Source organism: Nomascus leucogenys, unplaced genomic scaffold (genome assembly GCF_006542625.1).
Source record: "Nomascus leucogenys isolate Asia unplaced genomic scaffold, Asia_NLE_v1 Super-Scaffold_544, whole genome shotgun sequence".
Classification (NCBI taxonomy): Eukaryota; Metazoa; Chordata; class Mammalia; order Primates; family Hylobatidae; genus Nomascus; species Nomascus leucogenys.
Window position 1 is genome coordinate 748,158 of NW_022095780.1, and position 25,192 is coordinate 773,349.

General features: G+C 40.9%; 1 protein-coding gene and 1 long non-coding RNA gene across 2 annotated transcripts; both read left to right on the plus strand.

Moving 5' to 3' along the window:
• Positions 1 to 811: 811 nt before the first annotated feature.
• On the plus strand, positions 812 to 12,607 carry LOC115833675. The gene is made up of 4 exons (XR_004029032.1): positions 812 to 863; positions 3,194 to 3,228; positions 8,494 to 8,594; positions 11,734 to 12,607. It is a non-coding gene; the product is annotated as an uncharacterized LOC115833675 (long non-coding RNA).
• Positions 12,608 to 13,518: 911 nt separating this feature from the next.
• Positions 13,519 to 22,678, plus strand: LOC115833670 (putative cyclin-Y-like protein 3). The gene is made up of 5 exons (XM_030808391.1): positions 13,519 to 13,523; positions 13,844 to 13,894; positions 14,478 to 14,589; positions 18,598 to 18,764; positions 22,472 to 22,678. The coding sequence occupies exons 1-5, from the start codon at positions 13,519 to 13,521 to the stop codon at positions 22,644 to 22,646; spliced, it is 510 nt and encodes a 169-aa protein (XP_030664251.1). The 3' UTR covers positions 22,647 to 22,678.
• Positions 22,679 to 25,192: the final 2,514 nt, after the last annotated feature.

Genomic DNA, 25,192 nt, shown 5'->3' on the forward strand with positions numbered 1-25,192 from the left:
AAGTACTTGTGAAAGTTTTTTCCTTGTTTGGTGGTGTAAGGTAAGCCTCTGAGTGTTTTACACACTAGGTAGTAGATGGGCAGTGTTTGAGAGCCCAAAATAGACTCTTTATATCATTCTTTAGGATTTATAACACATTTTCATGTATGTCTCATGTATCACCCTGTCTCTACAAAAAAAAAAAAAAAAAAAAAAAAAGGTTAAAACTAACCAGCTATGGTGGCTTGCACCTATAGTCTCAGCTGCAAGAGGATCACTTGAGCCCAGGAGTTTGAGGCTTCAGTGAGCTATGCTGGCTCCATGGCACCATTGCACCACTCCAGCCCAACAGAGTGAGACCCTGTCTCTTTACCAAATTGTTTTTTGCCTAAAACAGCTCTTTGTTTTTACATATTTGATATATGGAGCCAGTGTCTGACACTAATTGACCACAGCATCACTTGCTGCTTGAGACTTTCCCTGAAATGTGCTGAAATAGCAGCATAGAGGAGGGTGGTTTATATTGATAAGTAGAAGGAGGAGGCATGTATATGATTCATCTACAAGTTACATCAGTTTATTTAGGTGCAAGTTTTAAAAAGAAGTCCCAGACACAGCCTGGTTTTATTCCACGTATGTGGAGAACTTCTGTGATTTTGCATTCTTCAGTAGAATTGGGACATTGTGGCCTTTATTTTCTTTACATTTATTGCTAAAAACTTTTCTCAAGACTGTTAAAAGTGATTAAAATGGATGTGTAGCTTTAAAAAGAATCTTTTCTACTCATCTAAATTATTACGTTTTTCCTTCTTCTTCCTGCTACAGATTTTGCTCTGACCATCCAAGGGAAAGCACACTCTTCCTGAGAAAATATCAAATGAGTGGTAAGACAATATGGTTTCTTCCTCCAAGCAAAAAACTACAAACTTTCTGTTTTTGCGTGTTACAGAACATATTTAGAGGAACTCAGATATTAGTTAAAAATTGTTTCAACTTTTCATACATCTTGTCTTATTTTAATGTGTGACATAATCCTTTAGTTGTCACTGTTCATGGAAACATGCAGACTTTGTGTTTACACAAATTGGTGACATTGTTATCAATGCAATTAATTGGACACATGATTTAATGTAGTAGTCATGGACTTATGCCTTTTTCTTCATACGTCCTTTGCCATTTTTCCCTTGCTCCAAGAGTCATTTAATGATGAGTGATAGGATTTAGGCTACAGGTTGGATTTCACTTGAACAAATGAAAAGAATCCATGTTCTAGATTGGATCTGTGATTTTGGCCTCCTTTTTACACAGTGCTCTAACCACATGAGCCTATCACATCCATGTTCATGCTACTCAGAACTTATTCATTCAAATGTAATGGAAATGTAAATATGGCCTGTGCGGTTTCCAGGTTAGCCTTAGTGTGGTGAAACTAGTGTAAATTTTCACATCCTGCTTGTTTAAGGATGAGATTAAAACTGTAGGAGTTTTCTGTACTCCTGCTTATTTTTTGTAACATTCTGCTAAATCTTACTTATTTTCAAAAAAAGCCATACACCATGTTTTTTAGTTATTTTCAACAGCAAAATACAATATATATATATATAATAACATCTGAAGTAACGCAGCACAATAAAAAATGGGTTCTCCCTGCGTTTCATAGTTTGTGTGGACTTTGCCTGTCTTGAGCTGGTAACTTCTGGTTAGGATGTTGTATTTCTCAGTTTCTTCCAGAACCATGGGCTTCTCACACATAGAGTGCATGGAAGTGGAAGAAAACCTACCCATGTCCTCGTCTCTTCAGCAGTGAGAAATGTGTGTCAGTGAGACCAGTTCAACTTCAAAGGAGGAGGCATTGTGGAGAACAAAGTGTGGCCCAAGTCCCCCTCGTAGCTTTTATTCTTTGGACCTGTGTTAGAACAAAATGATTTGTGTGCTGAGGATACCATGTTCAATTAGGTTAGACACTCATTTTAACATCTGAGTTTAAGAGAGGCTACTTTTCAGTTGTGTAAAGACCCATTTTTTTTTCAGTAACATATTAGTAGATGACCGATAAGTCCTTTGGGATGCTTGCAGGGATCTAGTGCATCTAGAGATTGGCTCCTGGCCAGAAATTGGTTCTTAGAGCTGTCAGCTATTAGATCCTGGTAATGAAAGTAAGCTATGTGTAAATGTAGAATCAGAAAACACTACGGCTAGGGGTTCAGATATACAATAGGTACATTTTTTATTAGCTAAATTCTCATCTGTCCTGTATTTTGGCATTTCCATGAAGGAATACCTGAGACTGGATAATTTATAAAGAAAAGAGGCTCTATTGACTCATGGTTCTACAGGCTGCACAGGAAGTGTGGTGCTGCATCTGCTTCTGGCAAGGGCTTCAAGAACCTAATAATCATGGTGGAAGGTGAAGTCACCTCTCACATGGTGAGAGAAGGAGCAAGAGAGAGTGAGAGGTGCGCCTGCTTTTAAACAAGCAGATCAGGCCAGGTCTGGTGGCTCATGTCCTAACTCCAGCACTTTGGAGGCTGAGGCAGGCAAATCACTTGAGGCCAGAGTCTGAGACCCGCCTTGGCCAACATAGTGAGACCCCGTCTCTACAAAAAATTTAAAAATTAGCCAGGTGTGATGGTGCGTGCTTGCAGCCCAGCTACTCCGCAGGCTTAGGTGGGAGGATCAGTTGAGCCTAGGAGGTCAAGATTACAGTGAACCATAATCACGGCACTGTACTCCAGCCTGGGCATCAGAGTGAGACCCCGTCTCAGAACAACAACAACAACAACAAAAGCCAAGAAGATTATGCATGAACTCAGAGCAGGAACTCACTCATTACCAGGGGATGGTGCTAAGCCATTCATGAGGGATCTGCCCCTGTGATCCAAACACTTCCCCAGCTCCAACACTGGGCACTACATTTCAACATGAGATTTGCAGGGCACACACTTGCCTAATTTGTTTTGCCTTTCCTTATGTACTGGGGATTCTTTCATATTTGTGTAATAAAATATCTGTTAGGTCAAAAAGTAAACTATATTTTTAGATTTTACTTTACGAGATTCATCATGCCAGATTATTTAAATTATAAATTCTGTTGGTAAGAATTTTTAAAAACGGAATTTTATCTCATTTTATATAGTGATAATCAGGTGATCAGCAACTACTTTTATTCTATGGTATTTATACCGGAATTGATTCGTTATTTTTTCATTCTTAGTGCAAGAAGAGAGGAGGAGCTCTCACCTATATTATGTAAGTAAGCTTTTGAAAAGTTAAGAAATTAATTGTTTGAATTAAAAGTCTATCTGTCATGATTCTTTAAATATTTAACAGGGAGCCAGTGCTGTCAGCATGATCCTTTTTTGATGGAATTTCTGAATTTCTTCTATTTTCCTAAGTATCGGATTTATGCAGGAAAGTCTTTAGCTTACTGTGCCCATTTTTAAGGGTGTCTGACATTTAAGTTACACAATTTGGTTGTGATATAAATATCTGCCTTAAATATTTAATCTTTTGTATTCAAATAAAATTAAAAATAGCTAAGTCCACTTTCTTCAACACTTTCTGCTGACTTCCTGTCATAGCAGGTGAAAGCATAGCTCCTCACCCACTGTGACTTATTTCCTCTCTGTTTCTTCCACCTGTAACACATTTTTAATTAAATCACTAATTGATATTTACATGATTATGGGTATGCACATATTATTCACTGCTGAGTCATATAGTATTCTGACTGTGCCTCCTCCTTGTACATCCTTCATTTTTTCTCTTAAATATTTCTGAAATCTGAACACTTCTGTACTTCTACCAGAAACCCCCCTTTTCCTAGCCCATGATAGCTCATAAAGCCAAATGCGACCATTACCCCCAGCTGGCTCTTTGTTTTCATATCCTTCATTATTTTGTGTATGGAATTAATTTTCTGACTATGTTCCTTTGCCTCTTTTTTGACAGCTATTCTTCCCCAAGTGTTGTAACATTTGTCACATGCCTAACAAAATAATGTTTTATCTACTAAAACATATGTTGCATGTTTTTTCTTGGAGCAACTTTCCTTGGCCTTTGGTTATCCCCTCCAGGATAGATTATGTTTCCCTAGGCTGTCCTGGGCCTGTTTTCCTGGGAGCCCTCTCTGAACTCTTCTGTGCCCACTCAGTTGGATCCCTGATCCTAGACTGTGCATTGCCCTCTGCCTTGTGTTACTCCCCAGTGGTGCTGGAGCACAGTTTCCGAGGAAAGGCTCATGGACACATATGTATAGAGATCTAGCCTCTCTCAAAACCCCTCCTTTGTTAAGAGTATAAAATTCTAGAGTGAAAACTAAATTTCATGGCTCTGAAGACATTTCTCTATTGTGTTTTCATTATACTGTTCTTGAAACTGTTGCCTTTGTGTGATGCATCATATGTAACAATTTTTACATTTCTTGAGCTTTTTAGGATCTTCTCTATTCCTGGGATTCTGAAATTGTACATACAGCTTCGTGGGGACCTTTTATTTTATTGCGGCCATTAAGCCTGCAGACTATCTCTTTTAGAGAATTTTCTTATTTTCTCTGTTTTATTATTATTATTTTAGTATTCTTATGATTCAGATGTTGGGCCTCTTAGACCAGTATTTCTGCATTGATCTTTAATTTCTTCCCCTCCTATTTTCCAGTTTGTCTTTTTTCTGCTTCTTAGAGATTCTTTGACTTTCTGTGCTAACCTTCTATTGAATTTTTTTTATCTCCTTAAGGTATTTTAAGATTTTTTTTTAAAGTTTTGCTCCTGAATTTTTACTGGTCCCAAGACTTCCATTTTCCTGTTGTTTTGATCTCTCATTGAAGGCTTCTCTCAGATGTGTGGTGGTCTTAGGCTTTTTCTATTTGGAAGCAGGACCTTTGTTCACTAAGGGTCTCATTGTGGGGATTTGGAGGTCAGCAGCTTTTCTTTTGGGGGACATCAGTGTATTATATGAGGTATGAGGGTATTTTCTTTACAATGGTTCAGTTTCTTCCAAGAAGGTCTCCCAATTTTCTGCCTGGGTGGTGCAAGCATGGCTGCTGGCTTTCTAGAAGCAGGGTTGAGAAGGAAGGTGGAGTTTCCCTTTGTGTGTGCAATTTAATCCATTTCCTAGGTTTCAGCCCTAGTAGCTCTGAGCCCAGAAACCCTCAGGTATAATATATCCAGAGAATGCGCATACAGATTCCTTATAGATGGGAGGGGAGGTGGCCTTGGGGCTCTAAGCACAGCTTTACAGTTGACCTTGCTGGCTTCTGTTGTATATTTCACCCTACCTTCCCAGGTACCATGTGCTTCTGATTTTGGAGCCTGGTTGGTTTCTTCAAAACAAAGAAGATTGCTTGTTTCTGTTCAGTTACTCCCTGTCAGCTCCAAAGTTGTGCTTCCATGTCGTTGCCATCCTCTATCTGCTTTTCACCTTGCAGCATTGACTCAGGATCATCTGCCATCAATCCTGTCTCCTGGTCTATGTATAATGTTTTATTTTATGACTAATACTAATGAGATTTCAGAAGGAAGAGAAAATAATTTCTGGTCAATCCATCATATTTAATCCAAATTTAGAACCCATATGTAGTTAAATCTAAGTTTAAATTCAACATAATTATGACATTAATTCAGACAATTTCTATTTATACCTCCAATAAGCATATTACACTTTTCCACTCAGGCCTTTTGTAAGAATTCTATTCAAACTCCATACATGCCATGTGGTCCCATTGCTGTGCAACATAGATGGAGCTGTTTTTGTTAGTGACAAAGTGTTAGAAATTTTTAAGTTAGCTAAAAGTCATTATTTAAAAAATATCTGAAACATGTCTTGTAAAAAAATGGGGAGAAAAAAGTGATCTTGAGAGTTGAGCATGGTAACTCACACCTGTGTCCCAGCACTTTGGAGGCTGAGGCACGCAGATTACTTGAGCCAGGAGTTCGAGACCAGCCTGGCCAAAATTAGCCTGGCATGGTGGTGCTCACTTGTATTTCCAGCTACACAGGAGGCTGAGGGGAGAATTGGTTGAACTTGGGAGGCGGAGGTTGCAGTAAGCTGAGTTCAGGCCACTGCACTCCAGGGTGGGAAACAGAGCAAGACTTCAAAAAAAAAAAAAAAACCACAGACCAATATATGTTCCTTATATGAAATTTTAAATAGAACAAAATGGGGACAGATACACCTAAACTGTACCAACTAGTCTATGTTTGGTGCATCTTTTTTTGTTTTTTATCTCATATATGGATTTTCCTCAGAAACAACTTTTGTTATGGCTAGTATTATGCTGTATTACCCCTAATAGTAGTGACCTTAAGGGATACCTTCTTTGACTTTGAATGAAAGTATCTCAATGAGTCCATTTTCATTTTTCATGCTATATTTGTTTTTTGAGGCAATAATAGTATATACATTGACACACATACACTGTTAATGTAAAGTATATACATTAATAGAATAGCTTAAGAGACATAAGAGTTTAGCTAGAGTTAAAACATTTCTACTTGAAGGAGAATTTGGTCCTTCAAATAGTAATATTGTTCAAAAACATCTGGGATTTTTGTTAAGTAGTAAGTGAATTTATAGTAAAAAGCATCTGAAACAAGCAAATGTTGTTAAGAAAGTATGGATATTTCTGATTATTGGCTACAGGCAATTTTTAAATACTGTGTACTTTTATAAACTACCATTAGATCTTCTCCCTACCCTGTCTTTCATGTACTTGTGGGAGACCCTGATGAAAGAGTGTGATAACATGATGTAGACAAGCATATCCCAATAGGAGGAAGGAAGGCTCATCGGAGTTATTTTTTTAAAGCTACAATAATTGGTATTTTGTGGTTTTAAATAATGCTGTTGATCTCTTCAACTATTTGTGACTAGGATTTTGTTACTGCCATTATTTTAAGAAAGAGCTTTTTTTTTTCTTTTTAGATGAAGTCTTGCTCTGTCACGCAGGCTGGAATGCGGTGGCATGAGTTCAGCTCACTGCAACCTCCACCTCCCGGTTCTAGCAATTCTCTGCCTCAGCCTCCTGAGTAGCTGGGATTACAGGCATGCCTGCCACCACACACAGCTAATTTTTGTATTTTTAGTAGAGACGGGGTTTCACCATCTTGGCCAGGCTGGTCTTGAACTCCAGACCTCATGATCCACCCGCCTCAGCCTCCCAAAGTGCTGGGATTACCGGAGTGAGCCACTGTGCCCGGCCAGGAAGAGCATTTTTTTAAACATAGATGAGGCAGTTTCCATATTGACTGTTGCACTCTCGACAAATGAATAGATACTTTTAAAGTGTTTTAAAGATACTTTATTTTCTACAGGGCTCAAAAGGTTCACTGTCACCTCTCTGATACCACTGCAGATAAATTTTCACCGATTTGTAACTGTAGGAAGATTTATCTTCCAAATTGTAACTGATTTAAATAACTTGTCAAGCATTTATTAACTCCTGAATTTCTCCCACATTCTGTGCTCAGCAGCTGCGGTTAGGAGAGGAAGGCCCTCCCTCCCCTGGGAGGCTTACTTTCTCACCAGGGGGATGCTCTGCAGGCAATTGCCATCATGTAACACACGGTGAATTAGACTGACAGTACACAAAACCAGAAATGTTTTGTGGTGTGGCTGCTGGCAGAGGGATCCCAGAAGGCAGAGGAGGTGAAGCTTGCTGGGACAAGGGGGAAAGAAGTAGGTATTCCGGGCAGAGAGCAGCATGAGTGAGGCAGGACAGTGCCATGATGTTTGTCAAATAATTTACAGAATAAAATCAATCAACTTTTGAAATAAATGTAGAGTATACTCGGAAGTTCTCATTTGAGTAATGTAATAGCAGTCTTATGTAAACATGAAGTGGAAGTTAAATTCCCGAAGTTGTTTTCATCATCTGATTTCTAGATGTGAGAGAGTCTTAAAGCAGTACTTTTTCTATCTTCCCCCAAGGAAACAGGCCCAGAGAGACCTATGGCCCCTCACTTTTTGGTCACTGGGCTGCCCTGGCACACAGGGTCTCTGACTCTAAAACGCTGGTTCCATCACACTGTCTCTTGAATGAGTACAACACTTAGGATTAGTAACTTAGTGAATGTAGTATTAGGTCTTTATTTACTGCAATAAAAATGCTCTTGTGCCAATATTATTTAATGTATGACATTTTGTTGTAGTTAGTGAATAACAGAAATAGAAAATCTCAGCTGCTTTTTACTGCATAATAAAAAAACATGAAATGTTATTTTAAACTTTTCCCATTATTTATAAAGGGAGTTCATAATAGAGGCTTGCCAGGTTTGATGATTGGTATCATAGCAAGGGCAGCATTTTATAACCCATTCCTCAAACATCATCTGCGGAAGTTAAGCGCCTCCAATGAGTTTCCCATAGAACTGCTCACGATACCACACTCAGGCAAGTCACGGGGCATAAGAAATACCTTAATGCTTTATTGTTTGACATTTTGACTAAGGAAAAAAGCCCACACTTCTGTAGGTTCAGCCTATTGTGACATTTTTCTCTATCTTCCTTCTCCTTCAGATACCTCCATGGGTTCTTGATAGAAAATACAGCTCATGTTCGACCATATTGCTAGATAACAGCACAGTCAGCCAGCCTGATCTTAGACACACATTAGAAAAGTGAGTACAACGAGGCTGCCATGGGCTGAGTGACAGACCCCCGAATGCTAAAAGCATCCCGGCCATCCTCTGTCATTTCAGCCATTTGGTTGCCCTTTTCAGCAAGCCGTTTAAGAAATTGATGTCAATTATGTATGGATTTCTGGGACCTAAATATGAATTTTCTGTTTCTCTTTTAACTTTAGAGGCTGTGTGGTAGAAGGAAAAGCCAGATAGCAAATAAGCAATCCCAGAAAATCACAGCTATTTATTGATGCATTCACGTTATGATAGTGTTGAACTTAATGGGAAGAGAGGTGCTTTTTATTGGATGTTTCTGGGAAAAATTATTAGTTCTTTATGGGCTACAGGCCTAAGATGATGGGTACTACTTTGGAAACTACTCTTGGATGAAGGAACAGCTTGTCCTCCAGTGGTACCATAGTGTATCTGCATTTAAATTTTCCCATCATGCATGAGCACTTCATAGGCCACAATCATAGATGCCTTTTCAAAACACCCTTGAATGATGGGTTCAAGTGTATTTAAAAAGTCACAACAAAGCTCAGTTCCATTGGAGGTGTCCAGGGAATATTATTAACATCTGCTTAGATTATGAGTGTTGATTTTTGGGAAAACAGTTTGAGAACTACTACCTTAGCCTGTTAATGTCCTTATCCCTAACTTAACTTTCCAGTCTATAAACATGACTAGCTCACAGGCTTAATTTTGTTTCTAATGTACAGCTTTTAAGCTAATTTGTCAGTAATTTCCACTTTAATTAAAATTGTGGGGTGGGGGAAGGGGGAGGGATAGCATTAGGAGATATACCTAATACTAAATGATGAGTTAATGGGTGCAACACACCAACATGGCACATGGATACATATGTAACAAACCTGCACATTGTGCACATGTACCCTAAAACTTAAAGTACAATAATAAAAAATGGTAAATTTATGCTCATAATAATGTTACTTTCCTCTCTCATGTATAACAATTATTGAGATCAAACTCTGTTTCAGCAGGAACTGGACTCCACCTATGTCTAAAGCCCTGAGGTTTGGCCTCTATGGAGTCATCACCTAATGTTTGTATTCAGCCCTAAGTAAAAAGCCACTCTGTTTTGGCTAGAGTCCCTGGTTTCTTCTGATTTCAAAAGATTCTGATGTTTCAGTATGCAATTCAAAAGTAGTTTTTAAGCTTCACCTTGCTTAAACAAGTAGAGATTCTGCTTTTCTTCCAGCATAGTCTAATTCTTATAAGTTTTTTTAAATAGGATTTTTTTTCTTTTTAGAGATGGGGTTTTCCTGTGCTGGCCAAGCTGGTTTCAAACTCCTGGGCTCAAGCAATCCACCCAGCTCCGCCTCCCAAAGTCCTATGATTACAGGCAGGAGCTACCATGCCTGGCCTAGAAGTTTGTTTTTGAAATACAGTTAGTTTTAATTTGCTCTCAAATTTAAGAAGGGATCATTTGGTATATTTACTTTTGATGAAATGAAGGTTTACTGAGCAAATTAATACAGCAAATTGGCTTTTTGGAAAGATTTTGAAAAATGTTTTTCATGGTTAGTAGTCCATTGTTCTCAAAGGGATGAGTGAGCCATATTAGAATCACATATACATGTTTCTTCAAAATATATGTCTGCAAACACATGCATCTTCCCAGCTCCACATTCCCTCCATCTCTGGGCACTCACAAGCCTTCTAGAAAAACGTTTAAGTACGTGAGGCATCATTATATGGATAAAAGCATCCCAGATGATTCTGACCTTAACCCTAACTCAGTCATTCCCAAACTTTGCTGCACTTTGGAATCACCTGGGGAACTTTGCCAACAGCCCTGATGCCCAAATCATACCCAATGCAAATTAAATCAGAATGTCTCCAGCTGGCAGTAAGGCTGTTTTTAAAGCTCCTTGGGTGATCCAGTGTGCAGCAAACATGGGGGCCACTGCTTCCTTTGCGTGGAGGATTGATGGTTCTCACATATAAGTTACACGTTTTCCCTGTCACTTGCTCTTCTTTCTACCCATAGAGCCTTTCATCTGTGCAAGTCATTTCTATGTATGTGTGCAGATGCTTAAATTTAAACCGTACCATAGTGTTTCATGAACACCTGCAGTTCACAAAAGCACTATGTGGAGACCTTGGGCAAATCAGTTTGAAGCCTTGGTTCTCTTATTTGTAAAATGGGTGGTTCATGGAGTGTCATGTAGGTTCAGTGGTCTTTTCAGCATGTAACTTCAAATTCTGTGATTTTGAAATCAATTTGGAGGTGAAACTGTTTGAGGCACTATAGAAATATCCATCTTAGATACTAATAATGTTCTAAGGCCTACTTTTTACAACTCAAATTTGCCTTCTCAAATTATTCTGAGCCTCATTTTAAATGCTGAGGGCAAATGGAAGCACAGAACTTATCCAAGAGAAGCCCGTTTGCTGCCACACAACATCTGAGGATGACTTAGGACCACAGTAACATACATCTGAAGAGTTGTATTTGTTCACTAATATTTTGTTTAAACGAATGTGGAAATACCTGTCATGAACATTGTATGATGCAGTGTTACACTGTGTGTTTAGTGCTGCTTATATCAGGATAGCTAAAAGTGTCATTAATTTTGTGTGCATTATGTTTACTAATAAATTTTCTGCTAATAATTATGCATAGGTGATTTTAAATTACTTTATTTGGTATAAAGCACATTCATTATGTGCTTTTATGGAAATAATGACAAATGGGTGAGTAGGTGATGGCGAACTAAATGAGCTGAAATGCAGGGCTTAGCCACTTAAAAAGCAAAACATTACTGTATGGCCTAAATAGAAGCATATGTACACATAGATGTAAGTGACTTGCACAGGATGAAAGGTTCTATGGATAGAAGAGAAATGACAGGGAAAATATGTAATTATTTATATATACTAACCATCAGCAGAAATGTCTTCTAACAGCATATTGCCTAGCATTTTGGTTCTCCTATTTTCACTATAAAGCCAGAGAGCTAAAACAAAAGAAAAGTGCTCATACAGTACTGTTTTGAACAAGATGATTTCAGGGCCACTGAGAGGGTCCCTCCTCCCCCTTTTAAAAACATATCTTCAGGCCAAACAAATGATAAAATCAGTTCTTACAAATATATTTTTCCCTCCACAGTGTGACTTTGGCAATATATTACAACATAAAGCACAGGTGAGCTCTTTGAAAACCTGCCTTGTTACTCCAGCTCATCACTTTGTATAATATGACACATGCTGTTAGGTCATAACTATAGACATAAGCTGTAGAGTGCTTATTTTACAGTATTAAAGTGAATCATTTGTGGGTTTTTGTAAGACTCTTTTACCTCTTAAATTATTGAGGGTCTCAAAGTGTATTTTTTAATGTCTTGTTTGCAATTTATTGTAAAGAAGAAAGAAAAAGGTGAACTAGCCTCATGTAAATATATAGTAGAAAAAATGTGTATTTTTAAAGCTTTCAGGTAATTGTGGGTATTCTTCAGCCACACCAAAACTTCACAAGTGCTGATTTATTAAAATAGTTATAATGGGATTGTACATATCAATGAATTCGTTCCACTAATACTCACTGATCTTTCTTGTACAATAAATGGCTCTTTCCCCTTACCAGCTTTTATAATATGCATTGGCTATTTGGAAAATATTAATTCATGTTCATCTCTAATGTCAAAAACTCACTTTCATTAGTATCACCATGATTATAAAAATGTCTTCAAATATTGAGATGCTGTCAAGCTCACAGTAGTAGGTATGAGTTTTCCAAGTCCTGATTTTAGCTTGAAAGCATTAGCTTTATTATACACAACAAATACTTGTTATTTTCCTTGAAATGACAGACTCACTTGACTTCTTTTGGAGAATGACAGTCAGTCATACTTTCAGACAGAAATGGTGTTCTGTGAAAAATTGGCTTGTTCAGCTCACAATTAAACCACAAGTGCTTTTCTTTAACATGACCATACTTCAGTATGCAGAAGTGCTTTATGTGAACTTCCTACTTAGAATACTAAAAAGAGATTTCAGGGTTTAATAACACCATTAATTTTTACTGTTTCATCAAGGACATTCTTAAGTGAAGCAGGCTACTTTAACAAAAACTGCAAGGGACAGTGAAGAGTGGAATGAATACTAGTATAATTTGGTACTACAGCCTTTATTCATACCGAAAACCAGCAGTTTTACCCACTTTTGCTTTTATGTAATCATTACAAGTGTTGAACAGTGAGAAAGCAAGCAATGTCTTAATACTTTTAGAAAGTAATAAATTATTCTTATGTTTCATTTCAATCAGTTTCTCAGGTTGAATTAGTATTCTTATAAGAACATTTAGGGCCATAGGTGGTGATTGACACCTGTAATCCCAGCACTTGGGAGGCCAAGGTGGGAGAATTACTTGGGACCAGGAGTTTGAGACTAGCCTGAGTAATGTGGCAAGACCCCATCTATACCAAAAAAGAATTAAAAATTAGCTGAGCATGGTGCTGTGCACATTTCATCCCAGCTACTTGGGAGGCTGAGGCAGGAGGATCGCTTGAGCCCAGGAGTCAAGCCTGCAGTGAGCCATGTTTGTAGCACTGTGCTCCATCCTGGGTGAAAGAAAAAAACCCTGTCTCAAAAAAAAAAAAAAAGTTGTGACATCATGGGCCTTCTAGGGAATCTCAGGGGTCCACAAACCACATTTGGAGAACCACTGGTTTCCTAAATGAGCACACAGTGTGTTAGTTTTTTAAAGTCCATTAAAGACTGGCCTCTTTTAAAATAAAAAGGCAATTAAGTTTGTAACTCAAACTACTTAAACAAATATGATAGATGTATACTACAGGAAGATTGGGGAAATCTGAATCTCATTCACATTTATTAAAAGTTCTAAAAACTTTATTGGCAACCACGACTGCTTCATAAAATGTTCTTGTGTTCCAGCATGAGGTTAGAGGAGTGAAAATAGATATAATTTATTACCATTGCCTGTTAGTGGGGGTCAATATTTAAAGGCAAGTCTGGCTCATCAATGTAGAAAAGACTTCACAGTTCAGGACATTATGTGCTGAAGAAAAAGACGTCAAGAAACCCTCTGAAGGCCAGGATCCAGGAGAAAAATTTGAAAAAATTGTTTTGGTGAACAAATTTTACCAAAGCAAACAAGGTGTATCTCCCTCCACCCTCCATGCCCTACTCCCAGCAGGTACTTTACTAAGATGTTAACAATTCCCGAATTAATTTCATAAATGCACATTCTTATTTTATAGATCTGCAAATAGATCTCTGGCTATTTTGAAGAGCCAATACATCCACTTTCAGTAAGTGTCACTTTCTTTAAGGTTCTATTTTTGTCTCATAGAGTTGTATTTAGTTCATGCTGAAGTCAAAATCACCCACCTTTAAGTCTTCCCTCTGTTGTATCTAATCGTCTTATATAAGGAGTGTTGTCCAGTGGGCATGCTGAAGTAAGAGCTGACTTGCAGCTTGGTTTAATTAATGCACTAAGGGAAGTAAATATACCGTCCAAATAACAAAATGTGTCATTTAAAAAAATAATTTTCTATAGCACCAAACAATATAAATATTTGTAAATAGTCCTGACAAAGATGCACAATCTCTGTGAATCGAACTAGAAAACAATTTAAATTTAAATTAGTTTAAATGCTATAAAAAGTTAAAAACTTCCTTCACATATGATAGCCACAGGGCTACCATAGGGCCTATGTTTGCAGAAAACCAAAAATATTCTAAGATCCTGCTGTTTATATTTTTAAAATTAAAAGACATCCCATCAGAATTGTTGTAAGGGACACGTGGGCACAAATGTGAACATTGCCATCTTAAGAGTTCTTGAAAAGTTTTCTTGAGTGGATATTTATGTTGCCTTTTTCCTTCTTTCAGGAAGAAGAGGAAATCCTTCGAGCATGATCCCAAATGCAACTGTATTTTCAGATATTTCTGTACTCTTTTTCTAGTCATAAAACTAGCAACTCCATGTGCAATCGTAGCTTTGGTAAGATATTTCTTATCTATAAAGCATCTTTAACAACTGGTCTCCTACACAGGGTATGGCCGTGTTTCTAACTAAAAGTAGATTCCTGGAATTATCATCAGATCTTTTAAGAGAAACCTGTGCAAGCAAAGTAAATACACATATTTGAGTTTAATCTTCATTGTGGTTTAAAATGATGCCATTGCTTTTCTTATCACAGAATAATTGCTATTAAAGGCAGTAGGAGAGATTTCTGGTTTCTCCTTCAACAGATTCCAATGTAGATCTAGCTGAGTCCCAGGCCATATTCCCTGGGCACTTCTGATGCATGCTGTGACTGGGAGCTGCTGCTCTGAATGCTTTGTTGTTCCTGCTGACCTCTTGTGCCTGCTCCATAAATTGCCCAGGAATGTGGTACCAGTAAGACTTGGACACAGGCTTTGCTAGATAGCCTGCTAACCGCAGCCGTGTCCTTACCTCTACATCATTCTCACAGAATCACTGTGGTGAGACTCATTCTGAATAGCAAGTCCTCTTCAGATGGCTGGGATTGGTTTACCCCTCCCTACACTGACCTGTAGAGGAATGTCAACCACACAGCCAGGAGAGAAAAGATACTTAGAGCAGTACCCTCTCCTTTAGCATCTGGCTAGAGCTTAGAAGAGAAGGCTTTTGCTGGGCACCTGCATAGAAACCCCTCCGTGGGCACTGGATGAGACGCAGGCCTCTTCATCAAGCTGCAGGCCTTTGGAATGCTCAGCACCTGCTGGCAGGAAGCAGGAGTGGAACTTCCAGCTGGAGAGAGAGAGAGAGCTGATGCGGAGGGAAAGCTGGATTGGAAGAAGGGGTGTTCACTGTAGACAGGCTAAATTTGGTGTGCCTGTAAGATAGCAGAGTGGCCGTGTGCAGTCAATATTTGGATCATTGGGACTGCAGCATGAATCTGAACTGGAAATAAGGAATGAAGACTAAGAGCACCTGCTCGAGGCTGGGCACAGTGGCTCACACCTGGAATCTCCGCACTTTGGGAGGCTGAGGCAGGCGGATCACCCGAGGTCAGGAGTTCGAGAGCAGCCTGACCAACATGGGGAAACCCTGTCTACTAAAAAATACAAAAAATTAGCTGGGTGTGGTGGTGGGCACCTGTAATCCCAGCTATTCAGGAGGCTGAGGCAGGAGAATCGCTTGAACCCAGGAGACGGAGGTTGCAGTAAGCGAGATCGCGCCCCTGCTCTCCAGCCTGGGCAATGAGAGCGAAACTCTGTCTCAAAGAAAAAAGAGTAGCTGCTCAAATGCAGAGAAAGTGTTTAGAGTGAAGTGGAGAAGCCGGGCATGGTGGAGCACACCTATAGTCCCATCTACTCAGGAGGCGAGGCAGGAGATCCTTGAGATCAGGAGTTTCTGTCCGGCCCGGGCAGCATAGCAAGTCCCCATCTCTAAAAAGGAAAAGAAAAGGAGGACAGAAGATAGCTCTGTAAGGACTACCAGCATGTAAGGGACAAGCCTCCAGTAAAGTGGCTAGAGTGGGAGGAGGAAGAGCAGGAGAGGATAATAGAAGAACAAAGGATAGGAAAGGCTGTGGTCACAGTGCTAAATGTTGCAAGAAGTTGTCTGTTCCATAAACACCCCCTGGATGCCGACCCTGTCCCACTCTTCTAAGTGCTGGGGAAGAGAAGAGGACAGGTTGAACACAGTCCTTGTCTTTATGAGCTTATGTTGTAATGAGGAAAGCATTTTTTTAGGTTATGGAAAATAGCAAAACGATAAAGCAGGATAAAGACAGAGTGATGGGAGGGGCTCACTATTTCAGAAAGGATGATCAGTAAGAGCCTCTCTAGAGAGGTCACATTTGAACAGTGACCTGACTATAAAGCGAGGACGATAAGGAGTGCTGACATGACAGGCAGTGGGATGAGTGCAAGGACTGAGACAGGAACACATTTCATGTGTGTTCAAGGAACAAACAGCAGGGCCCCGTGTGGTGAGAGGAATGAAGGAAAGAACAGAAGAGATGAGGCCCACAGGCAGTGCACAGCTCCAGAGCCCTTTGGCTTGCAGGCCATAAGAAGGAGTTCAACCAGTTTGATGGGGCACTCATGGTAGATCTTGAGCAGGGGAGTGCAGTGTTCTTAATTTAAGAGGTTATGGCGACTGCTTTGGGGAAAGCATACCACAGCTGGGAGGAAGGTTGGGGCAGAGAAGAGGACCAAGAAGCAACTAGGGTGATATAGGTGAGCCATTACCCATGGTGGCTCAGAATCTGAAGCAGGCAGCCTACCCGTGAAGGCAGGCACAGAGGGATTGCACACAGATTGGAACAGGGTAACTCACACGTAAGTATTAGTCCCCAGGAGCTAGGCCAATGGCCATTCCCTGGACAAGATTAAGGCCAGCTTGGGGAGTGGAGCCTTAGGGTGAAGGGCTCTGGTTTGTAGGCGTCAAGACTCCGAGGATCTTGGCAAGAGGAGTCTCAGGCAAGTGATGGGGTGGGTGAGGTGGGTTAATGAGAGATGGGAGGTGAGGAGCTGGCAACAGGGCCTGATGCTGTAAGCAAGTGAGAGGATGCACCTGGGGAGCTGTGGGGAGCAGGATGGGAACAGGAAACACATTTGTATTGGGGGAAATCTCTGGCAGAGAGGGAGAAAGTCTTCAAGAAGAGGTGATTTGGAGAAAAGTATTCTACAAATGTGGGATGGGATCCACCGTGCTGACAGAAGAGTTGGTGTTAAAAAAGGAGATTTCTCACTGACCCAGGAGGGCAAGGGGTATCAGTGAGTGTCAGCAGCTCCAGCTTACCAGTAAAGGTGACAGGAAGTTGAGGGCTCACCAATGCTGTTCAAGTGCTCTCTAATGAATCCTGTGGAGTTGAACCCTGGGAGGGAGGGTCATTCCTAGGATACTCGATAGTGCAGAGTTAGGGGGAAAGGGAGCAGAATCTCTCATAAGAACATATCACGTTCCACAGCCATTTGATTTTGAAAGCACAGTTGAGTTTGGAGAACATTGCCAGATCGGAGCCGCCGATCTATCACCTTCGGACAATAAATGAACTCTCTTAAAATGAACTGTTCTCCTTTGGTCTTGATACAAAGACTTCAAGTAGCATAGAGACATACTCTTCTGCAGAGCACCCTCTGGGGTAGCAAGCCTCAAGCTCACCTCTGTAACCTTCACTCAGCTGGTCCCTCACCCAGTTCTTTATAGGATAGAGATTGGAAAGATAGAAAATGCTTTCTGAGATTGTCTCACAAACTGCTTGGCAGGTTGAGAGGAACCCCAGGGATACAGAGGCCGACAGCTGTCTGTACCTAAAAACCAACCGAATTTACTGAATGCAGATCCTGTAGGACAAGAAACGAGTTTTCATGAAGTGATTGTGGAGACATGGAAAATAGGGGCTGTGAGCAGGACCCTCCTTTCACACACATGCGTTCCTTAACAAGGCACTGAATATGGAGATTATTTCTGAGCCACAGAGACCTGCACTTGTCATGCTGTCTGCACGGCAGGCATTGGGAAGTGCTCTTGACCCGCAGTTCCTCAGCTGGTGTCCCAAGAGTGGGTTAGTTATTGTGAAAAGGAGAAGACAGCAGTGTTCTCCGTATCACTTGGGCGTTACATTTTCAAGCATGGCACACCTGTAAAATTCCTACCTGCCAGCCAGGTGTGACGCCGCACACGGACGGCACTGGAGTGTTTCCTGAACAACCTTAATCTGCACTGGGCCTGAGTTTGTGCTGCCTTTCATGAGTGTGAAGGTGCTAATGGTGCCTCTCTTCATGCCCACAGGGATGTCCAGTCATCCCTGTGACCGAAATTGGGCTGGAAATGTCTATGGGCAGAGTAGGCTGCAGAGGTATCTCAGTATGACTGTGATTTGGCCTCTTGCTTTGAGCAAAGTCTCTGCAGAGCATAAGAATAAAAGGCACTTACTTTCTGGTCAAAACCAGAAGAAATCTTTCATTCTAAATGTTCGTATCACCACACTTAAACTGAACTGAAATCAAAGAGCAGCGTTCTATTTTGCAGGTGTACATTGAACGACTTCTAACTAATGCTAGCATCGATCTTTGTCCTACTAATTGGAAAAAGATTGTCCTTGGAGCCGTGCTTCTTGCCTCCAAGGTTTGGAGAAATGGTGGTCTGTGGAGTGTGGATGACAGCCAGAATCCCAAGGACATTGCAGTTGAGAACATGTGAGTTTGTAAGATTTTGGCGAACAGTGTAACCAATTTCCATACCTCATTTGCTCTCCAAGTTAACATTGTAAAAAATATCTTTATAGGTTTCATTGTGCAGATAAAGGAAATAGGCATAAGACAACAGACTTCTCTCTATCCAGCTTTAGTGTAACAGTTTATATTTTCCGGCATTCATGGGTAGGTCTTGATGTGTTATTGTTGTAATAACCTCCTGGATAAACTGAAAAGTATTTTTCTGATTGTTTTTTGGCAACCCTCTTACAAGTGTCCTATGAGAATGACACAGCACAGTAAATATCTTTACAGGTTTTTAGAAGCTATCTGCCAGTTTCAGTCCCTTTTTAAAGGGCGAACATCTGGCCTTTGAAATAATTGGCCACACTGTTAAGGTCTTAAGGACTCTGGACTGTGGAGAAGTTTTAGCTTCAACCTAAGTCCCCATCGTGTAGTTGCTTTTGCTGGTCCTTTCCTCCCCTTTTATCTGAAGATCTTTTTTTATAGGAACCTTGAGATATGAAGGTAAATAGCCATAGATTCCTGTGCCCTGGCCCCTCCCCACTGGGAGCGTTGCGTGTGTTTGGAAATCAGCCTGATGAGTTAGAACCTCCAACGTTCGCCTGTGGTGTGAAAAGCATTTCTGGGGCATCTCCCATGCCCACCACACTCACAAGGCTCCATGGGTACTCAGACATCCGCGGCAGCACTCTGGGGTCTGGAGTTGCCCATGGCAGTGCAAGGAGCCTTCCAGAGGCATGGGGTTCCTCCCAGATGCACCAACACCACACAGCTTCACCAGGACTCTCTTCCAATCCGGCCTCATGACTGCTGTGAAGGGATGGGCCCTGGAGCTGGCAGGCAGGGTGAGCAGGGAGGTGTTTCCAGCAGAGCCTTCCTGGGTGCCCGCTGGACAGTGAGGACAGCTGTGCAGGCTGCATCTGTGCAAGACAAGAGAGCAGCTCTTGTTCACATTGAGCAGCAGCAGCCCATCAAGATCATTCCAGGCAGTGGCACAAGTTAGTTTTGTGACCTTTGTCCATGACTCCAGATAATACTATCATTCTGAATCACCTCAGTGTATGTCTGCAATTGAAGATACAGTGTCTATTGTAGATATACCTCAGTGTATATCTACATTTAAAAATGACCCCTTTGCGGCTGAGCTCAGTGGCTCATGCCTGTTATCCCAGCACTTCAGGAGGCTGAGGTGAGTGGATCGCTTGAGCTCAGGAGTTGAAGACCTGCTGAGTAACACAGCGAACCCCTCTGTACAAATTTTTTTTAAAAATTATCTGGGCATGGTGGCAGGCAACTGTAGTAATCCCAGCTACCTGGGAGTCTGAGGTGGGAGAATTGCCCGAGCCTGGAAGTTGAGGCTGTAGTGAACTGTGATCACATCACTGCACACCAGCCCTGGGTGATGGAGCCAGACCCTGTCTCGAAAACAAAAACAAAAATCTATTTTTGCCACCACTTTGCTAACAGTATAAACCAAGAGATCGTGGTGGTATTTCTGGTAGCCATTTTAGCAAAGAGTGTGACCGCAAATGAATTTGAAACTAACGGAAGTGCTTTGGATGTTGCAAACACTAAAGTGGCCTTGATCACAGTCATCCATTTGAAAACTGGTCCCTTGAAGGAAGCAAGGTTTGTGACTGCCTGAGTTCTCCTTGCCTGCTGCCTAGCCAGAGCTGATTTATTAAGACAGGGGAATTGCAATAGAGAAAGAGTTTAGTTCATGCAGAGGCAGCTGTACGGGAGACCAGTTTTACTATTACTCAAATTAGCCTCTCCAAAAACTCTGGGATGGTTTTTTTAAAGAATAATTTGGTGGGTAGGGGGTCAGAAAGTGGGGAGTGCTGTTGGTCACATCAGAGATGGAATCAGAGAGCGCTGAAGCTGTCCTCCTGCACTGAGTTGGCTTCTGGGTGGGGGCCACAAAACCAGATGAGCCAAGTTTGTTGATTGGATTGGTGCCACCTGATCCCAGTACAGGGCCTGCAAAATATCTCAAGCACTGATCTTAGGTTTTACAATAGTGATATTATTCCCACGAGCAATATGGGGGAGGTTCAGACTCTTGCAGACTTCAGCTGCATGACTCCTAAACCATAATTTCTAATCTTGTGGCTAATTTGTTAGTCCTGGAAAGGCAGTCCAGTCCCCAGGCAGGAAGCAGGTTTCTTCTGGGAAAGGGCTGCTACCGTCTTTGTTTCAAAGTTAAACCATAAACTAAGTTCATCCGAAAGTTAGTTTGGCCTCTGCCTAGGAATCAACAAGGACAGCTTGGAGGTTAGAAGTTAATTCAATAATTCAAGTTATATATATATATATTGTTATATATATGTATGTATATATATGTATATATTGTATATATGTATATATGTATGTATATGTGTATATGTATGTATATATGTGTATTTATGTGTATATATGTGTTATATATATAAATTCAAATATATATATTTAAATTTCTATAGACTTACCGACATGTGAACAGAAAATTACTTTTGGAAGTAGGTTCAGCTGGGTTTTAAGTTCAGCAAATTAGATCACTACATCTTGGCTCGTGGTCTAACTGTCCCCTTACAGGAGAACATCAAGCATTTTTGACTTAGCCACTGGGTAAAATATTAAAAACTTTCAAACCAAGAAACCAAATGTATTGTTCAGATACTACTCATTTTTAAGCAATTAACTCATTACAGAGTTTACTCTGAAAACAGCCAGATTTACTCTGTGCACCTATTAATTTAGCTTTGGTGACGGCGGCTGGATGACCATGTGGCAGAGGACAGCTCCCAGCCCTTTCATCTCCACTGTATTCAACTCCCCCAAATCCCATTCTGGCCAGGGGTGACAGATGCTGAGCACTTCAGGGTTGCATTCCCAACTCAGGAGCAAGACTGTGTGTATAAGGCCAGGGCCCTACTGGAAATCACATCATAAAATGGGTTTAGTCTAGCCAAAATGTCTCTCCTTGATTTTTCTGCCTTTCAAACTTTAAAGAATATCCTTGCCCTGTCATAGTGGCAGTTTCAACTCTTCATAATACTAAGGTGAGCAGAAACTTGCAGTATGCCCCCTTGACATAGCCTTGTGGGCTGGAGCAGAGGGAAGGGGATCTTTTTGCCATGGAATGCAGCTTGCTTATAAGTATTTATTTGGGATGAATCCTTCTTGTAGCCTTAGAGTTTTTCCTCCTCTGAGATAATACGGTGGCTCTCCATGGGTCCATCTGTTGCCGTGGTGATGTGCCCAGTCCTCCTGTTGGTGCTTCTCTACTTCAGTTAGCCCCTTCCTGTTATCGTCCTGGTAAAAATGCCTGGAGGTCCTTCAGAGCTAATAAATGGCACCCATCATTCCCGTCATGTGATTGCTATTGCGGGGCTTGTGAGTGAGCATGGAGTTTGAATTGTGCAGCTGCCCTAAGGGAACTCTGAAGAATGAGCCCCGAGTCCACAGCAGGAGTGCAGAAGAGGCTTCTACCTTTCCCTCATCCCAAACTTGGGGTGCTGGGATGCAGAAGAGACCCCAAGCAGCTGTGTCTTGTTTGCACATTAGTGTAGGAACCCGACCAGGCAGCCTTTATTTGTTTCAAACAGAATTTAGAGCATCCTAGTAGCTCAGAATGGTATTTTTAAAGATAACCCACTTGACTAGAATTGTCCTATGTTGGTTTTATTGTGTTTCTCCTCCCCTAGGGGCAAGATGGAGAAGGGTTTCTTAGAGCTACTTGAGTTTAATATTCATGTATCTGCCAGTGACTATGCAAAATATTACTTCGATCTGCGTGCCTTGGCATATGGCCATGACCTGTATTTTCTATTTGGTTCTCTTCACAAAGATAAAGCACAGAAACTGGAGGTAAGGATGTGAAGTCACTTAGTGGAATTTTCCATCGGCCACAAAAGCCAACATCTGTTACAAAATCATATTAAATAGTGATTAGGAAAATGAAAGCCTTAAAATTAACAGACTGAAGAGCTTATTTCTTTGGCATCATATTTCTTATCTGTTAAAGTTTATAGAAGGATCCATATTCTTTATTAATTAATTAATTAATTAATTTTTTGTTTTTTGAGACAGAGTTTAGCTCTTGTTGCCCAGGCTGGAGTGCAATGGTGCGATCTTGGCTCATGGCAACCCCCGCCTCCTGGGTTCAAGCAATTCTCCTTCCTCAGCCTCCTGAGTAGCTGGGATTACAGGCATGTGCCACCACACCCAGCTAATTTTGTATTTTTAGTAGAGATGGGGTTTCTCCATGTTGGTCAGGCTGGTCTTGAACTCCTGACCTCAGGAGATCCACCCTCCTCGGCCTCCCAAAGTTCTGGGATTATAGGTGTGAGCCACAGCCAATGATCCTCCATATACTTTTTTTTTTTCCTGAGATGGAGTTTCACTCTTGTTGCCCAGGCTGGAGTGCAATGGCACGATCTTGGCCCACCACAACCTCTGCAATTCTTCTGCCTCAACCTCCCAAGTAGCTGGGATTACAGGCATGTGCCACCATGCCTGGCTAATTTTTTATTTTTAGTAGAGACGGGATTTTGCCATATTGGTCAGGCTGGTCTCGAACTCCTGACCTCAGGTGATCCTCCCACCTTGGCCTCCCAAAGTGCTGGACTTACAGGCATGAGCCACCGCACCAGCCAGTGATCCATATTCTTAAAAAATTATTGATATTCTTTCTGCTATGACCATAATTCAGAATATTTTTAATTACATTTAATCTGATTTTAATGGGTTTTGTTTTTAACCTCTATCCATTCAGACAACAATACGTGAATAAATGCAATTGTATTCCTGATTATATCTATATACACAATGCACTTACCACTCTTGACTGTCTTTTACTTACACAGTTTGGAAATTTATGTCATTGTCTACTGTATATAACACAGTGCAGTCCCATGAGTTTATTAGACAAAGCAGTAGTGGCTGAGAAACTTGTACTTAGACTGCATAAGGTGCCAGTGTTTCAAGTACTGTCTGTAGGAAGGACATGGGTTTTTAATGAAAATGGTAACTTTCATGGGGCAACGTAAGATTTCTGGCTTATGACCCTTGGTGGGTATACAGGAAAATTACAACTGAAATAGACACATATAAAATTGGCACTTTTTCTGGTATCTTCATGGTACTTTAGAATAATATGTTTTTCTACCACAATGTGCAAGTAAAGTAGCACCTTATGCTGCTTCAGTCATTAGACTTCCTGGATGTTCCAAAATAGCCCAGCACACACTTGTCTCATTAAAATTTGCTTTGAGTACGTAGTAACTAATAAAGATAGGGTAGAATTTGAATCGCTGAGTAATTGATTTTCTGGCACAAGTGCATGTTTATTATGTTGAAGGAACAGGTGCACAGGTAACAGACGATATTGTTGTTAGGATCTTGTCACAATACTCTTGAAATCTTTGGGAGTCCTATTTTATTTTTTATGTAACTGTATCATTAAGCGATGAGCCCAATTTTAAAATAACTTAATAAAGTAAGTTCCTCTTGGCTCTGGCAATCTATTCATAGCCCTTAAAGGAGAACACCTTAGTGAATGGGCAGGGAGTAGCATCCTCAGAACCTGGCCCTGTAAACCTCAGCCAAAGCAGCTGCAAAGGAACCATCTAAAGGAATCTGTATGTGTGGCTTCTCATCAGCGGTGCCTTTTAAAAAATGCTGGAGCCCGGCCGGGTGGTGGCTCACACCTGTAATTCCAGCACTTTGGGAGCCAAGGCGGTGGGTCACGAGGTCAGGAGATGAGACCATCTGGCTAACACGGTGAAACCCCATCTGTACTAAAAATATGAAAAATCAGCTGGGCACAGTGGCGGGCGCCTGTAGTCCCAACTACTCGGGAGGCTGAGGCAGGAGAATGGCGTGAACCCGGGAGTCGGAGCTTGCAGTGAGTGGAGATCGCGCCACTGCCTCCAGCCTGGCGACAGAGCGAGACTCCGTCTCAAAAAAAAAAAAAAAAAAAAAAATAAGTTGGAGCCCTTTTTTAAATTATACCTGTTTTCTCTTTGATTTACTTTCCTAGGCTGTCACGGCCGTGTGAATACAAAGACTTGCATCAAGATGCCGCTGCAATGAAAAGGTCTGTCAGCATGAACTTCATTGGTATTCGGTGCTCCAATGCCATCTTATCTTAAAGAGAGAAATTAGCCTTAAAAGACCCTGAGCTTCTCAACTGTAAAGAGTAGAAAATATCACTTCTGCTGAAAGAAACAGCAAAATTAGGATTTTCTTTCTTTTCTTTGTTTTGTTATTTGTTTTGTAAATAGTTTTTGTTGTTGTTGTTGTTGTTAGTGTTTAGGATTTTCATCGAGAGGAAGCATCTTCCAGTCAGCCACATTGTGGAACTGGGTGATGGTGGTATGAACAGTGGGTGCCAGGTGCTTCCTGCCCTTCCTCTTCCACTGGGT

Excerpts from the sequence above, each read along its gene's own strand:
- LOC115833670 (XM_030808391.1), top strand. Across the intron at positions 13,895-14,477 it reads AGCCAATACATCCACTTTCA|GAAGAAGAGGAAATCCTTCG; the intron begins GTAAGTGTCACT and ends TCCTTCTTTCAG. Across the intron at positions 14,590-18,597 it reads CATGTGCAATCGTAGCTTTG|GTGTACATTGAACGACTTCT; the intron begins GTAAGATATTTC and ends TCTATTTTGCAG.